The 17,458-nt window shown below is 46.5% G+C and overlaps 1 protein-coding gene and 1 long non-coding RNA gene across 2 annotated transcripts; one reads left to right on the top strand and one right to left on the bottom strand.

Annotated features, from left to right (window-relative positions):
* Positions 1–2,492: 2,492 nt before the first annotated feature.
* Positions 2,493–5,854, bottom strand: INAFM2 (InaF motif containing 2). Its single transcript, XM_036736761.1, has one exon. It carries the CDS (start codon positions 5,200–5,202, stop codon positions 4,756–4,758), a length of 447 nt encoding a protein of 148 aa, XP_036592656.1. The 5' UTR covers positions 5,203–5,854; the 3' UTR covers positions 2,493–4,755.
* A 124-nt stretch (positions 5,855–5,978) lies between these two features.
* On the top strand, positions 5,979–10,494 carry LOC118827846. The gene is made up of 3 exons (XR_005008914.1): positions 5,979–6,046; positions 8,404–8,561; positions 10,411–10,494. It is a non-coding gene; the product is annotated as an uncharacterized LOC118827846 (long non-coding RNA).
* The last annotated feature ends 6,964 nt before the right edge of the window (positions 10,495–17,458 follow it).

Raw genomic sequence — 17,458 nt, 5'->3', positions numbered from 1 at the left:
ACACTTAGGTGAAGTGCTCACTATTTGAGAATTTGCTGGTGGAAACAGAAAAACAATAAAAATAAACTAGGTGGAAAAGCTTCCAGAGTAGTAGTTTCACAGTGTATCTACTCTTAGGATTTTTACGAAGAAGGGGATTATGCTACAGTAGCACTCTTTAAACCCTTCAGAGAAATACTTTTCTCTACTTCAGTATCGATAGAGAAAAATTTTTCAGAACAGAAACTCACAGCCTTAGCAGCTCTGGGAAATCTCTGACCAAAATTTCACTTAAAATTTTTTTTTCTGAATATCTAAGAATAAAAGCATAGCAATAACTTAACACACACACACACACACACACACACACACACACACACACACACACACACGGTCCCAGTACTTCAGGTACAAAATAGACTCAAAAAGAAAGCCAACATCTTGGCTTAAACCTTTCCCTGCTGGCTTGAGAGTTAATGGGCATTTCTGCAACTCAGAGTCTAACTCCTGAAAATAAGCTATTTCCATTCAATACTCCCTAGCCAATTGGGCCCTGTCTTGGTGGAATAGTTCCCTTCTAATTAGACAGCAGGGGCCTGCATAACGCACAGTACAGACTGCTGTCATGTGCCACAATGTGTGAAGCTGTGCACAGCTGTAGAAGCAACATGTAACTATCTCGAGAGAGAGAAGGGGCTGACTAAAAGAACTATGTAACTCTTTCAGTCCTCCTTTGCTCTGCCTTACTCAGCCCTCTAACAAAATGCTATTGTGCGGGTTGAAGAGGGGAATAAAAGCAGGGCGGACCTTTTCCAAGCCTCCCTGCAGACTACAAGGTGATGTCAAAGCCCAGCAGCTGCCCCCCAGCAGCTCTTGTGAAGCACGGGCCTCAGGGGGCCTCTCTAACATTGGCTCCTAGCTCCACATTTGTGCTGGGCAGCATTTCGCTAACAATGGGTTGATTTAAATTGCTTCCCCTACACATTGCTTCATGCCTAATCCCTTATGTTGGTACCTTCTTACCCTGCCTTTCAAGGTTTATGAAGTTGGCACTCTGAAATGAGCAGAATTGGAGAACATTGTACACAATAACAGCCACATTGTGCAATGACTGACTTTGATAGCTCTTCTTAGCAATGCAAGGAACTAAGATAACTCCAAAAGACCCACAATGGAAAATGCTATCCATACCCAGAGAAAGAACTTTGGCGTCTGAATGCAGATGGAAGCATACTATTTGTTCTCCTTTTTTTGTTGTGTAGTTTCTTCTTTCTCATGATTCCTCCCATTAGTTCTAATTCATCTTTGCATCATGACTAATGTGAAAATGTTTAATATGAATGTATATGTAGAGCCTATATCATCTTGCCTATCATCTTGGGGAGGGGGAGAAAATTTAAAACTCAAAATCTTACGGAAGTGAGTGCTGAAAACTAATAATAAATTATAGGTATAGGAAGAAATTGGCACTCCCTTGTTGGGATGTTTCCTTTCCTCCCTTTCCCCCTTGAAGCTAAAGCCATGAAGTGGCACCTTATCATGACCAGGGCCAGGACTGCCCAGCAGAGTCAATAGGTTTCTAAGTCCACACCATTGGAACCTCTTGAGAAAAACATGAGAAATACAGTTTTAAAAGAGAGAAAAGCAGTAATGGTATCAGGAGAATTACAGCCTTACTTCAACTACCAGCTTATCAAGCATACTGTTGATACGGATACAAACAGTGCCCTAAGGGTTAAAAATAATACTAAGGATTGACTTTGTGAAGCCCCTAGTTTATTCTGTAACCTGAGGGCACCCTAAAGTCCTTTGCCCCTTTATCTTGAACCTGTACCAAAAAATTGCTTGTCTCCCTTATCCTGTGTTCCTTATCCTTTAATTTTTAACCTGTGTCCTCCTGCCCTGTCTTTAAATTACCTTAAACCATAAAGAATTCCCTTTGTCTCCCTCATCCTATGTCATCCTGCCCTGTCTTTAATCTTTAACCTCCATAAAAACCTCTAAAACTACATCATCATTCTGTAAGTTCTATATAAGCATAACTTCCCCAAATATTGGAGTCTCAGATTTCTTGCTAGGAGACCCGTACTGCTTTTGCATCAATAAAGCTCCCAATGGCTACAGAGGTCTAAGTGAATTCTTTCACACCTGAACCAGCTCTACCGACTCTAAACCTCATCATTTGTCATCTCTCAACTTCATCATTAAAACACAGCAGTCACTACTGAAAGCTTCCTTGGGCACCTTGGCCGAGTTAGGACAGCAGAAGACACTTATGTTTGTTGGGGATATGCAACTGATTCCTAAGGTTTTAAGACTGCATCAAGTTGAAACAAAATTATTCCTCCTTTTATTAACCAATCTAGCCATAGTCCTCCAATTGCTCCTGCCCAAAATCCTTCCAAAACTATTCTGTACCTGCTTACTTCATCTGAAGATACCCTTCTCCTGGTCCCCACCCATTTGTCTCCAAGTTATCTAACAAAATAAATTTAATAACATTCATACACAGGTTTAGGCAGAGTTCTTAGAATGTATTTTTGTTCACCTGAAAAATAAAACTTTTAAAAAATATACAGGACTTTTGAGTACAGGTATATCTTAAATGGCTGAATTATAAATAAGGTCTCTGAGCATGTTCACACCTAGAGCTGGAGCTATTGTCCCATTTCCAGTGAAGGCTTGAGAGAGTTAGTGGGGCAGCAGTTGGACATTAGAACGGTCTTGCTAGATTCTTTGATCCCCAGGTGGATTAAGACAGTCCCGGAATGCTGGGGAGTTCCAGATGGTCTCTTGTTCAAAAGGTCTTGAGACAACAGATAAACTTACGAATTATTAAAATGTAGGACTAAAAAGTCACACAGTAAATATAAATTGCAGGCTGTTATTGAAGTAATAATGGTGATTATTTCGTGGTGTTTTTTCCCCATCATTCTCCCTACAGGAAAAAAAAAGGCCCCATTGACTTCCTAATGACCACAGCCAGTAGCTAAGAAATCCTCCTCTGGCCAGCACTCCTCAGAGTGCTACTGGCCTGTCCCTAGGCTATGACAGCTCTGAGGCTATTATCTTGGCCCACACAGGACAATGGCTTAAAGCATAGCTGCTGTCTGGTAAACTTGAATTGCAGCTGGCAAAAGACTAGGCCAGAAAACAGCAGAGATGAACCATTTCAGGACACACAGGTGGAAAAGGTTTTTTTTTTCTTTTTTTCTTTTTTCTTAAAGTGCCATATTTTCCCAGAAAGGAAATACTAAGGGGTTTGCTCTCCTGTTGCTGCACTGTAAGTGCTTGGCTATAGCTAATGGCAGAGAGAAATGGAATCCAAATAGAAAGAATGACTCCTGCTCCTTCTAAGCCATATGTCATTTTCCTTTGTTTCTTAACCCCACAATAGAAAATATATGCTGCATAATAGAGACTTTATCAGGAGAGAGAAAAACATATCAATTTACCTTTCACATGATTTTTTTTTTCTGTTTGCTGGCTATCAAAAGCTATTTGTGCCTAAACACAATTACAAGGTTGAAGCCCACCTCCGCAACCCTTCTGATTCTGTGGTACAGCTCCTAAACCAGAGAACTGGTGACAAGGCTCTTATTTCACCAGAACAGATTTAGTCCCTAGGAGAGGGTTAGGCTTTCACTACAGGATCAAGAGGGAGGAAAGTCTAAGCTTGATAAGAGTGTGATTACTGGAATAATGCCAAGGCCTTGAAGGGCAGCAAAAAGGCAGAAAAATTCTTGCCAGGCACTCTATTTGCTCACTTTTCCCCAACCGACCCCTGTGATGGGAAGGTTAAGAATAAAGCATAGAGAGGCCTTGCTCTTTCCCTTCCTTCTATCCTGGCTCCAGTCCAGATAATTGGAGATGCAACAGGAAGCCTCTTGGGAGGGTGGGGGTGTCATTGCATTTCCCACTATCCCAAAAAACTGCTTCCGTTCCTCCTGAGGTTTTTTCACTGTCATGTCAACAAGTCTAAAAACTAATCCAACAACAAATGTTATTTGTTTAAGGATGTCACAAATCGATCTATCTTCATGGAATTGGAGGAGGATGGAAGAGGGGGGTGATGGACAAACCTATTTCATGAAAGGTACTGTGCCCTCCTGACCAGCTGCACTTGGGGGGGCAGCATTTTCTGGGCAATAGCCCTTGCTTGACACACCAATCAGTAGCTATCCAGGGTGTGGGTGGATATATATAGTTCTATGTAATTATAGCTTCTAAGTGCATATGTCAACAACTATATACACGAATCTATAAATTAAATGCATCTGTGGCCACTGCAACTAGGTTGACACCTGAGCTCCACTACTTGTGCTCCCCACTTTTGTGAGAGCTTCAGCTTATTAAAATGAGCCCCTACCGCTCCCTCCAAGCCCTGAGTAAGGGGGGGGGCGGGGAACGGGAAAGCCCGGGACACCCCTTCCCCCTTAAGGATACTCAGGAGGGAGCCAAGAAGGGTTCGGGGCTGGGAATCTCCCCACCCCGCTCCCCAACCATGCTCCTGGCTCCGGCCCTGGTGCATCACGGTCCTCTGAGGACGGAACCGAAAGCCAGCGGCGAATCTTGGTCCCTCTCTCCGAAGCAGATCGGGCCCGGGGGCGGCCGGCCCATAGGACCCAGGGCCGCTGGCTACCGCGGCTGGGGGTCCACACCCCACGCCGACTCTCCCTGCCCCGCACCGGCGGCTGCAAAGTCCTGCCCCCCTGGGGTTGGGGAAGGCCAGGGACGGATTCCCCGCCGCTCCCCCCCTCCCTAACCAGCGCGGCTTCAGCGACTCCCCGGTGCCGCCGCCGGCGCTTCCTCCTCCGGCTCCCGCCGCTCTCCGGACCGGCTGGGCTGCCGGGCCGTGGTCCCGGAGCTCTGCAGCGGGGGCGCGTCTTGCGGCGCCTCGATCCCCGGCGAGGCTGTGGCGTTGGAGTCCCCCGCCGCTCCCCCCGGGGTCCCGGCCGGCGCCGTGGCCGTGGCCGTGGCGTTGGAGGGGCCGGGAGGCGGGCCGCCGGGACCCCCAGAGGTGCCGGCCCCCACCGGCTGCCATATGAGACTATAGTAGACGGCGAGCACGATGGCGGCCAGGGACACGGACAGCACGTAGGCGAACACGGTGGCGAGCCGGACCCACTTCTTGTTGGTCTTGGCCGCCATCTTCGCCTTCTTGTCCCCGGTGTAGGTGGCCGGCTTGCCCCGCTCGGCCGGGGCCGAGTCGCGCTCCTTCATGGGGGGGCCCCGGCCTTTGCCCCGGTGCTCCACGGCCCCGGCTGCTGGGGGCCCCGGAGGGCTGGAGGGGACTCGGAGGCGTGGGGCTGGGCTGGACTGGGGGGCGGCCTGGCGCCCTCACGACCCCGCCGGCTTCTCGCTCCGGCCGCCGCCAGCCCCCGCCACCTCGTCGCTGCTGCCGGGGCCTGAGTTCGTCACCGCCGCCAGCGCCGCCGCCGCTGCCGCTGTCCCGTCAGCTCTCCAGCCCCTGCCCCTGCCGCCGCCGCCGCCTCCGTAGCCACCGGCCGGCTCAAGGTCCCCATCCGCCGCCGCCGCCTCCCGCAGCCAGCCCCCTCGGCCGCCAGACAGACTGTGCCCTGCGCTCCGCGCGCGCCGCCGCCGCCGCTCCGGCTGACCACCAGTCCACCAGCCCGTCCGCCCGTCCGCCCGTCTGTCTCCGGCGCCCGCGCGCGACTCTGCTCGCGCTTCTTTCCGGGCCGGACTCCTCCGGGATGGGGGGGAGGGGGCGCGAGATCCACTCGGGGCTTGCTTCTTAAAAGGGCCACGCCGGTGGTCTGGCAGCTCGGGTCCGGAAAGGTGGGTTTTTTAAAGAGCGGAGCTAAGTCCCGCCAGCTCCACCGGCTTCTTCTTCTTCGGACGACCCGTTAGAGAAGCTGAGCGAAAGGGACTCTTAAAAGGGCGATGCCTTGGGGGCGGTGCTGGCGTGCGTCAGGGGCGGTGGCGCTGGGTGGGAGGGGAGGGGGGAGCGGGGAGGTGGGGGGTGGTGGGAAAGAGCTCGGAGCGCTTCTTTAAAAGGGGAGCTTCGCTGTACTGGGCGGAGTGCTCAATCGGTTAGACCCAAGAGGTGAGTGGTTTGCACCGGGCTGACCCACTTGTGCGGGAGACCCTGTCCTCGCATACCCGCACACTCTATCCTCAGTCTGTCCCGATGGGACTCGACAGAGTCCAAAGAACCAAAGGGGAAATATTCAGAGTTATGAGAGGAAAGGGAACAGTTTGGGCTCTCGTGCCTCAGTTTCCCTCCGTGTAAAGTGGGTTTCACAGGGTTTCTAGGAAGCCCAGTTCCCTCTCTTGAAGGCACTTGGAAGATCAGCCTTTTCTCTCCCGCAACTCTAGATTCTCTCCTCTTGGAGCCCGCCCCGCAGCGTGCACTACTTATTTAATGCATATGTTGGTTCCATGTGTTCCGTGTTGTTAGAACATCCAATTTCCGTCCCCACCAGAATCATCAGCCATCAGCCTTAGGCTGTAAACTTCTGTAACTCAGGCTCTGGTGCAGCGCACATGGTGAGAGAGAGAGAGAGAGAAAGAGACAGAGAGAGAGAGACAGAGAGAGAGAGACAGAGAGAGAGAGAGAGAGAGAGAGAGAGAGAGAGACAGAGAGAGAGACAGAGAGAGGCTGAACCACAGACTTTCCTGTGATGTCGAATGACGATCCCTTTGGGGATCTCACCCTGATTCAGCTGGGGCGTTGGGGACCTTGGAGTCCTCCTGGTTGAGCTGCCACCTTTGCCGCTTGTCCTTTGTTCTGCTGCTTGGAAAAGGTGCTAGGTTTCCGCTTGTTACGTTTACTCGGCGAATTCGGTATGATCTGAACCCAAAGGGGGTATAGCGCTCTTTTGGGAGTCCAACCACTGCTGCTTGAGCTTCTTTATTCCCACTCTCCTCCTCTACTTCCCTTCCCCACTAGGTCGGAGCCAGCGTGACTTCTGGCTGGCTTCTCCGTTCTGTTGGGTGGTCCTCTTAAAGCTCCAGCTTCCCAATGAAGTAGGCTCTCGGCCAGGTTTGGAGGAGGGTCAGGAGGGCACGGGGATTCCTTTCTCCCTCTCTTTCTTTCTCTCTCTCTCTCTTCCCCCCCTCCCCACCTCTTCCTCCTTACCTTCCTTCTCTGCTCTGTTTCCCTCCATTGTTTCTCCAGAACTTCTTGCCCTCTCCTCTTTGAATCCTAGTTGTCTGTGTTCCTGAGAGCTTGTGTGGTCTCTGCCTGTGTGTAGATTATGAGAGTGTACTCTGAAGGCTCTAGGATTGCGCTCTCATTGCATTGTCTGCAAATGCGTCCCATCTATTTGCTTACATGTGAGTCACTGGGTGAATGTGTTTATGAACCCTCATTCTTCCCAGGATTCTGTGGCCTCTGTAAGGGACTCGATCCCCCAGCCATTCCAATGGGCCCTTGGAGAAACCTTGGTGATAAACCACACCTCAGAGAAGCTGCTTGGTGTGATGGGAAGAGTGCTGGGTATGGAGTCAGGAGTGCCTCGGCTTCACATCTCTTATCCTTACTGGTTTTATGGTAATTTAACTTTTCTGATCCTCAGTTTCCTTATCTGTAAAATAGGAATAATAATTCAATTCGATTTAAGAAAAACATAAGCACCCATTACTAGGTGCTAGATCCTAGGGACAGACAAAGGTTTTTAAAAGTCCCTCTTTTCAATTGATGTACTTCACAGGGCTGGTTTGAGGACCACTGAGATCTTCATACGTAAAGCAGATTGCAAACCTGAAAGTACTATGTTGCTCCTAATGTTGACACTGCTGCATCTTACTTATTTGTAACCTTGGGCACGTCACTAAGGCTTCTTGGGCCTCAGTTTCCTCAATTGTAAAATTGTGTGTGTGTGTGTGTGCGGTGGAGGCTTCTTCTGTCTCTGCATCTATAATCCTATCCTCTCTCATCCCCCTCTCTAGAAAATTCATATGTGATCAGTTTCCCTGCCACCTTTTCCACTAAAGGCATCTTAATTGGGCAAAGAGTACTAAGAGCAATACCCAACAGCCAAAGCAGCTTCGGACCTTCCAGGTTCCCTTTCTGACTCTGATGCTAGAGGGATGCTATTTCAAGTAGTGACTTTTCTCTTTCCATTCTGAGAAACCCCAAGGGCCTCTGGGCCTTGCATAGTTTTTACTGTGCTGCAGCAACCAATCAATCCCTGTCCAGGGCTGGACAGGTTGGAGGCAGGAGCTCAGTTTGGAATTGCAAGTGGCACAATGGCCTGGTTAGGGTCTTAGCTTTAGAATTCTTACTCTTGAAATAAAAAGGGTGCCCATTGATTAGAGAATGACTAAATCGTAGCATATGAATGTAATGGAACACTATTGTTGTGAGAAATGACAAAATGGATGGTGTCAGAGAAAACTGGGAAGACCTGTAGGAACTGATGCAACATGAAGTGAATAGAACTAAAATACTTTTTACAGTAACAGCATCATAAACAAAACCAACTTTGAAAGACTTGAGAACACTGATCAATGTAATGACAAAGTGTCAGAGGAGAGAAGATGAAGTCTGCTACCCACTTCCTGACAGAGAAGATGATGGATTCAGGATGCAGAATGATACATACTTTTTGGACATGGTCAGTGGAGGAATTTGCTTTGTCTGTGCCTGTTTGCTACGAGGGTTTTCTTTTTCTTTTTGTTTGTTGGTGGAAGAAGGTGGGAGAGAGAAAATAATTGCTTGTTAATTGAAAAAATTTAATTTAATTTAAAAAGGAATTTTTATCCTTGGAGTTTATCTTTTCCTTTCTCTCCTACCTACCTCACAGATTTGAATTAGCTGGATATGGGTTGTGCCATTTTTAAAGATTCTAGGTCCTTACTACCTCTTTGACTGACTATTCCAATCACTGACAACTACCCCAGAAAGTTCTTTCTATAGAGCTTTGCATATCTTCTCATGCAAGTCCAGGTTCTCTTTGCAGTGGAGACTAAAAAAAAAAAGTTTTACTCTTCCTAAGTTCTTGCCCTTAAAAACTTACTGTAAGGAATCTGGAAGTTCTCATTTGCTCTCCTCTCACCCCTCTCATCTCAAGAGTAAAGGACCCCAGTTCCTTTCATTTTTCTCTTAGGCTGTTTAATCCCTAGATTTACTTAGTGCCTTTTACCCTAAAAAGACAAAATGCTTTTGTATATAATCAAGCCAGGCTTCCTGAGTGCCTTGGGCCATTAGGTGATCATTTATTGTCATGCTATTACAGAACACTAAATGGTCTCCTAGTGGCCTGAAAGTGAATAAGACCACCCAGGGAATAAGTGGCTCAGGCAGGAGGAGCTCAGTCAACAAATATTAGACTATTTAGATTTCTAGTTGGAAAGAATTTTAGCTAGACTGTGCACTACCATGTGCCAGACACTGACCTAGGCACTGGGGATACGGTTACAAAGAATGAAACAATCTATTCTCAAGGAGGTAATTTTAATGGAAGAAACAACATTTTTTTTTGGTGTGTGTGTATGTATGTATATGCGAATAGATACATACATACACATATACATGTGTGTATGTATATATATGCATGTATACATATATACATACATCTAATATACATATATACACACATATATAGACATGATACATACACACACACACACATACACATATATATATACACACACATACACACACACATACACATATATATATACACACACATACATCTGAAGGGAGTAAATACAAGTCAGTTCAGGGTAGGAAGGGGAAGGGGTCACTAGTAGGAGGGATCAGGAAAGGTTTCACGTAGAAAGTAATGCTGAAACTAGGTCTTGAAAGAAGAGAGGTTTCTTCAGGGGAAGGTGAGGAAAGTGTGCATGGAGTGCTGTGCATGGAGATGGGAGATGGAGTATGGTGTAAGAGGAACAGAAAAAGAGACAAATTTGGTTGAATAGAAGAGGGTAGAGGGATAATGTATAGAGAGGACAGAAAGATAGGTTGGTGTAAGGTTTTGAAGGGCTTTGAAAGTTAAATAGAGGAATTCATATTGTATCCTAGAGGCAATAGAGAGACCTTGTAGGTTATTGAGCAAGAGAGTGACCTTTCAGATTTGTTTAAGGAAGATTATTTTAGCAATGGTGTGAAAGACAGACTGGAATGGGGAGAGACTTAATTTGGGGAAGCCAATGAGGAGGCTGTTGCAGTAATGTAGGCAAGAGGTGATGAGGGCATGAATTTAAGTGGGAGCTGTGTGAATAGAGAGAAAGGGTTTGATGAAAGATATTAAGGAGCAGTAAATAGCAAGATTTGGCAACTGATTGTATATGTCGACTCTGTGGAATAAGTGAGAGTTAGGAAGCAAGGATAATGCTAATATTACAAAACTGGGAGAAGAGGAGAATAGCGATGCCTTTGACAGAAATCGAGAAGTTTGGAAAAAGAACTTTACTCTTAACATTTCTATAAGCACTAAAGTACCTCATTTATCTCTTTAGGCATCTAGATGTCTAGAGCATTGGAGCTGGAATCAGGAAGACCTGAATTCAAATCCTGCCTCAGTTAGCTGCATGGCCCTGAGCAAGTCACTTAACCTCAGCCTCAGTTTCCTCATCTGTAAAATGGGGATAATAATGGCATTCCTCAAATAAAATAACACATTAAGTGTTTTGCTAAAGTGCTACATGAATAAAAGCTATCTCTCTAAGAAAACTAGGTTCATTTTATGAGCTGGAAAACCAAAGAAGCCATTATCACCTTACGTTTTATATTATAAGAACTTTGATGTGTTATTTCATTTCAACCTCACCAAAGTCTTGTGAGTGAGTGGGGCTAAGTGTTATCATTCGCATTTTGCAGATCAAGTTAACTGACTTTGCCCAGGGTGAAATAACTAGTAAGTGGTGACTGGCACTAGAACCCCAAATTTTTGGCCCCCTGCATAGACTACTTTCCACTATGCCACATGGCTGGGAGTAGAACCCAGGTCTTTCAACTTCTCCATTGTTCCTGCCTACAAATTCTCAGCACCCAAATGGGAAGAGCTGTACTTAGGGCCAGGGTGGAACTATCTAGGGGTAAGTTCAAGGTTTGGGATGGTGAGGCAGGAGTCTTTCCTGAGAGAAATTGCTTGACTTCCTCTCTTTCTCCTCTCCTTTTCTTTGAATGAGGAGACAGCCTGATGTAATAGATAGAATAATGGATTTTGTGTCAGAAAGATCCGGGTTCAAATCCTGCCTCAGACACCTAATAGCTGTGTGCCCCTGGGATCAATCAATCAATCAATAAGCATTTATTAAGTTTCTGCTATGTCCCTAAGCACTGGAGATACAAAAAGAAGCAAAAGACAGTCTCTGCCCTCAAGGAGCTTACAATCTAATGGGGGAGACTGTATGTACACACACACACGTATGCACGTGTGTGATACGAATATTGTATGAATATACATATACACATGTACTCATACACATATATGCATGCATACATATATGCACACTGTGTGTGTATCTCAAACTATATACAGGATCTGTAGGAAAAAATGACAAGAAAATTGAGGGGGGTTGGGTAAGGCTTCCTGTAGAAGGTAAGATTTTAGTTGGGACTTCACTTAACCTTTCTGGGCCTGTATCTTTCTCTATAAAATGATGAGATTGGACTAGATGGGCTCTAAGATTCCTTCTAATTCCGAATCTATGTTCCTACGAATGATAAGCATGAAAATACTTTTAGTTTAAGCAATTACTCTGTCCTAGGCACTTCACTGGAGGAGGCAAATATAAAAGTGACCTTTGACCTCTTTCACCTCGGGAGCTTATATCCTAATAGAGAGAAGCCAACTTGTAAAAGAGTGGTGGCTAGGCAAGGGAATTTGGGAAGTTTCAGGGGCATGATGAGTGGCATCTTGGGACTGCTGATTGTCACACCCCCATGCTTCAGGATAAAATACAACATCTTCTGTTTGGTGTTCAAAGTCCTTCATAACGTAGTTCAATGTCTATCTACATACACACACACATACACACGCTCCTTTACAATCTTTGGGTACTTTTTGATTCAGTGATGATGGCTTCCTTGCTGTTCCATGAACAAAACAGCTCTCAGGCATTTTCTCTGGTTGTCCCCTATGCCTGGGCTGCTCTCCCTTATCTCCACCTACTGTTTTCCTGTCCTCCTTTAAGTCTCAACTAAATTCCATCTTCTTCAGGAAGCCTTTCCCAACTTCTCTTAGCTCTAGAGTCTTCCCTCTCTCAGTTCTATCCTATTTTTCCTGTATGTAATTTGTTTCTATATATTTGTTTGCTTTTTATCTTCCCCATGAGACTGTGAGATTGTCGAGGGCAAGAACTGTCTTTTGCCTCTTTTTGTATTCCTGGCATTTATCACATTACCTGACACATAGTAGGTGCTTAAGAAATGTTTGTTGATACATGAGATACCATGGTAATGTAAGAAGCAGAAAACATCAACGCAATGAAGTTTTAAATGCTTATTGACTGTCTGATACCCTATCCAGTAGCAATAGTTTGAATTGATTATTGTCCCCAGAGCAAGAGGTGGGAGAGGGGGTGTTGTGTGGAGAAGGAGACAATGCCCTCACAGTAGCAAGGTAGATGATAAGATGTCCAGGGGGATATCTTTACCAAATGTGAAGCATGGTCTGAGGATGACTAAATATAATAGGTGAGGTGAGTTTTCATTCACTTATTCACTCACTCACTCACTCACCCACCCACCAATCAGAATAGCTTAACCCCGGGGAAGAGTTCCAAAGCTTAGATTAACTCCCCTTGGGAATGTGGACAAAGTCTCTGGAGAGCTGGTCCAGAAGGTGCTATTATAGGTGGAAAGGGGTAGGACAGCAGCACAACAGATGGCAGCATGCCCAAGGAATGGCTGGGTGTTATTAACCTTATAGTCTGAGTGACCCAAGCCCTGTTTTCCCCTCTTTTTACATTGTTGTGGTTGTGGTAAACTTGGATCTGAATGTGATCAGGGGTTAAAGGGAGGAGATGGATATCAGGACATGGAAGCTTATTGCTAATTATCACACTTTTTTTCTTTAAAAAAAAACCTTTGATGCCTTTTGTCTTTATATCATAGTCTACATCCCACCTCCATATTGAACCCTCCCTTTTGACAATGATAAACCATTAAGTAAAAACATTATCTATGAAAACCGCATCAGACAACGCATGTAATAGCAGTCCTCCACCTCTTTGCTGTGAGGGAGGAGGTATATTTCATTGTTTTTTTTTTTTTCATTACTCAGAATTCCTTTTAGTGAACTTTTCATTTACATTGTATCCTTTGTGTATATCATTCTCTCTGTTTTGTTTTTTTCCTTGTTTAGGTGTATGAGTTGGATTCTGTGAGTCTGAAGTTTGAATGCAAACTTCTTGGCCCACAGAGGGGGAACTTGGCCCACAGAGGGGGAAATTGACCAAAGCTGACTCCTACCCAAAGAAGTGGAGTTAGAAATTGACCTTGAGGGGGTCCTGCCTCATGTCCTCTCTTTCTCATCTCCAGGCTCCAGTCTTCTCACTTATAGTTTGGGTTTTATTTTGTTTTTGGAGGCAGTCAGGGTTAAGTGACTTGCCCAGGGTCACACAGCTAGTAAGTCTCTGAGGCTGGATTTTAACTCAGGTCCTCCTGATTCCAGGGCCAGTGCGCTGTCTACTGTGCCACTGAGCTGCCCCAAATTATGATGTGAGTGTGTGTGTGTGTGTGTGTGTGTGTGTGTAATATACAAGCTTTCTTAATTTCTCAGTTCCTCACAGTCCAAGGTCAGACTATCTTCCACCAAGATTCTTATACAGATAACACTGTACTCGTTATATTTTACATTCTCTGCACCCAGAACAACTCCTCATTTGGAGGCCATTCCCATTTGGGGCTGGGCACATAGGAGATGCTCTTGCGAATGCTGGTTCAGTGGGCAGAAAGCAAGGTGTTGGATTGGAGCTGAGCTAAGCTGAGCTGAGTTGGGGTGACACCACCTAAATTGCCCAGCAGGGGGCATACTCATCCTTTCAACTGGCATCTGCGGGGGTTGTGATTGGCACACCAAAGCGGGGGTGACAGTATCTTGGCCTCAGCCCTAGAGTGGATCTGAGCGAGGGAGGGAGGGAGGGAGGAAAAGAGGGAGGGAGCTGCTCCTGGAAGGGCCTGTCACATTCCAGCGCAGAGCATCAGTAGAACATGGAATTGCTACCAAGCTGGCACGACCCATCCCCTGGGGACCAGGCTGGCTGGGGTGGAAAGTGGAGAAGGGGGTCCTGAGCCTACAGGTTTTTGGGAATTCAAATCTTCTTGGGGTGGGCGTTGGAGGAGACTGGTATGCATGGTGGGAATGACAGGCATTCTTATCCTAAAGGGAATGATAGGGTCATAGAATAATGGATTTAGTGTGTGAAAGGACCTTAGTGGTTAATACCCTTATTTTTCGTAAGAGGAAACTGACACCCAAAGAGAGTGACTTTCCCAAGGTCACACAGCTGGCAGGTAGTGGAGTTGGGATTTGAACCCAGGGTGGTACAGAAGATCGTTAGCCCTGAAGTCAGAGGATCTGGGCTCAGATCCTGCCCTGTCACTTACTAGCCATGTGACCTTTGGTGAATCACTTAATGTATCTGGGTTCTCAGCTATAAAATGAAAGGATTAGACTAAATGGTTCCCAAGGTCCCTTCCAATTCAAGATCTATGACCGTACAATGGTGATTCCATAGCCTCAGCTCATTCCATTACCCTATGCTGCCTTAGATCAGAGGGATCAGAAATGGGACAGGGAGATACAGGTCCTTCTAGTCAGGTAGGGGAAGGCCAATTAGTCAATCAGTCAATAAGCATTTATTAAGCCCCTACTGTGTGCCAGGCATTGCACTAAGCTCTGAGAATATTGAGAAAGGTAAAAAACAAACCCAGTCCCTGATTTCAAGTTTGCTTCCACTAACGGATGGGAAGAAATAACATGCAAACAACCAGGTACAAACAACCTATATCCAGGAAAAACTGGTCAAGTTTAAAGAGGTCTGGACTGGGGAGGCAGGAGACCTGGGTTCTAGTTTCAGTTCTGCCACCAAGAAATTATGCTTGGGCCCCAATTTCCTCATTTATAAAATGAAAGTGTTGGACTGTGTGGAGAGGCGTTCAGTTTTGGAGTGAGGGGACCTGATTTCAAATTGCAGTTTCGTTCTTTATGGCCTGTATGGCCTTGGGAAAATCACTTAACCTCCTCGGGCCTTGGTTTCCTTATCTGTAAAAAGTTCCAGATGACCTCTGATGTTCCTTTCAGCTCTAAATCTTTTATTCTGTGGCCAGATGATCTCTTTAAGCTCTATAAATCTATAATAAGGCTGCCTGGAATCTGAGCCAGCCTCTAAGAGGCTACAAATTTGAATCCTACCATTTAATCACATTGCAGAGATTTCTCTCCAAGTATGTGACTTTTCCTAAATCCCTTGCTTCCTGGGTTTCTCCTAACTCTTTCTGTCCCATGGGGTCTAAGGCTTGGGGTGTGGGTAGGGGACAGGTCCAGAATCCCAGACTGGCCTTTGGCATTTTGGGATCCCAGCAGTTCTGATACTTGGGGAAGGGGTAGGACTTTTATTCCACTGTATTTAGGGCTGGATCTTCCCAGATAGCTTCAAGGGCTGTCTTGAAACAGAGAAAGTACCTAAGCATAAAACTGGGAGATGGGATTCCTGGGTCCATTTCTGGTTCTGGTGTTAATGAGTCACAGATAGACAAATCTTTCTTCCCAGCTTCAATTTCCCAACCTGTGAAATGAGATGAGAAGTCTCGGTTTTTAGGTAGGTGGGAAAAGGGGAAAGAACTTGTTGCCTCATTCTTAGGGTGGAGAGGAAGGCAGCAGCAGGACCCACATTTAGAGAGGATGGCTGTGTTATGTTGTTGGCAGGTGCAGAGGGCATCAGGTAAAGGGGTTGGGATTTCCCTTGCAAAGTGCATTCAAAAGGGTTAAGAGGGGAACCTGATCCATGGGAGTGTAAAGGAAGTCCCTGGGGCCTGGTTTCATTGAAGGGTGTTGGCAGTGGGTCAGGCAGGAGTAAAGAGAGGGTTAGAAGGCCAAAAGGAAGAAAAGAGAAGTTAGTGGGGATAAGGGAGAATGGAGTTTGGTGATAGAGAGAAGAGGGCATGGGGGAGCTGGGGAGCTCTTTAAAATATGCAGTAGTGATCTTCAGCTCCCAGTCTTCTGGTCTCTGGGTTGCTTTGATTACAGAATTTTTTAATATAATAACTGTCCTCCACACTCCCCCAACCTCCACCCTATGCATTGTGCGGATTTCCCTATGGACAAAGACAGAAGCAACTGTCCACCTTGCTTGGCTGATCCCATGCTGTTTTCTTTGCTAGCGTTAAATGGCCTATGAGAGTGGGAGATGATGGAAGGGTCTACATTTCTTGGGGTCCAACTTTTTTGTTGTCATGCAGACTATACATGACTGCTCATAAGGGCTAAGGGGCCCCAAGGTGGGGTCTGGGGCAGGCTCCTCATAGGGGAAGGAAGCTGATGGGTGGCGCTCCTTGCTTCCTCTACTGGGCTGCTATGGAGGAAGATAAGAGGAGCCAGTTAGGCAAGAGGAAGTGGGCTAGAGCCAGGTCCCTGCTCTCCTCTATAGAAGAGGACACAATTAGTGTCCCCAATCCATCAGGCATTTAGTGTGGAATGGAGGTGGGGCCCAGTCCTTGTTGGGAAGGCTTCAGATCCCCTGGAGGTTTGGATGGGAGGTATGACTCGGGTCTAAGAGCTTTCATCCAAGGTCCGGTGAGGGATTCTAGCCTCTCGGCCTTTGCCAGTGAAACTGCAAAGGGTAACTTGATGTGAAACTGGGGAGGTGGAAAGGACAGGTCTCCAGGGGCCAAGACAAGGAAACTCTGAAGGAGGAGATAGGGGTGTATGTTTGAGAGGTAATGGTTACCTCACTTACATCTCATTTTCATGGGGAGGAAGCACTGAGAAAGAGTGACCAGGTCACCTAGCAAATTTTGCTTATTCAAAACACTCAGTGCCTCCAGTCCAAATCTGGTTCCCTCCGGCTGGCTCTTCCCTCTTCCCCCCTCCCCCTACAGCCTTTTCTGACAGCCTCTCTTACATCCCTGCTCCTGCCACTCAGGTCTGGATTGGGAGTCACAGGGCCTTGGTTACATCCCTGCCACTTACTATCTGGAGTGATCTTGGACAAGTCACCTTACCACCCTAGGCCTCAGTTTCTTTATCTATAAAGCAAGAGGGTTGTACAAGATGGCCTCTGAGGTCCCTTCCAATTCTCAATATATGATCCTAGGATCCTAGGATGTCTCCTGTGCTTTTAACCTGGGTGACACCACTTTCTGTTCTTCTGTTATACCAGCATTCTTTCTCTCTGAGGGTCTCGCTGAGCCCTTTTGGGGGATCCTGAATCTAGCACTCCCAATCTAACTCTGTTGCTTTAGGACGATAGAGAAGTAGGAGAAGGAAGTCCTGAGGCAGGAAGTGCTGGGGGTGGGGGCTAGGGGTGAGGGAGAAGGAAATTATGGCCTCCCCAACAG

This window comes from Trichosurus vulpecula, chromosome 8, assembly GCF_011100635.1.
Source record: "Trichosurus vulpecula isolate mTriVul1 chromosome 8, mTriVul1.pri, whole genome shotgun sequence".
NCBI lineage: Eukaryota > Metazoa > Chordata > Mammalia > Diprotodontia > Phalangeridae > Trichosurus > Trichosurus vulpecula.
The sequence above is the reverse complement of the archived record's forward strand: the minus strand, read 5'-3'. Positions and strand labels throughout refer to the sequence as shown.

Excerpts from the sequence above, each read along its gene's own strand:
- INAFM2 (XM_036736761.1), bottom strand. The coding sequence starts at position 5,202 with ATGAAGGAGCGCGACTCGGCCCCGGCCGAGCGGGGCAAGCCGGCCACC.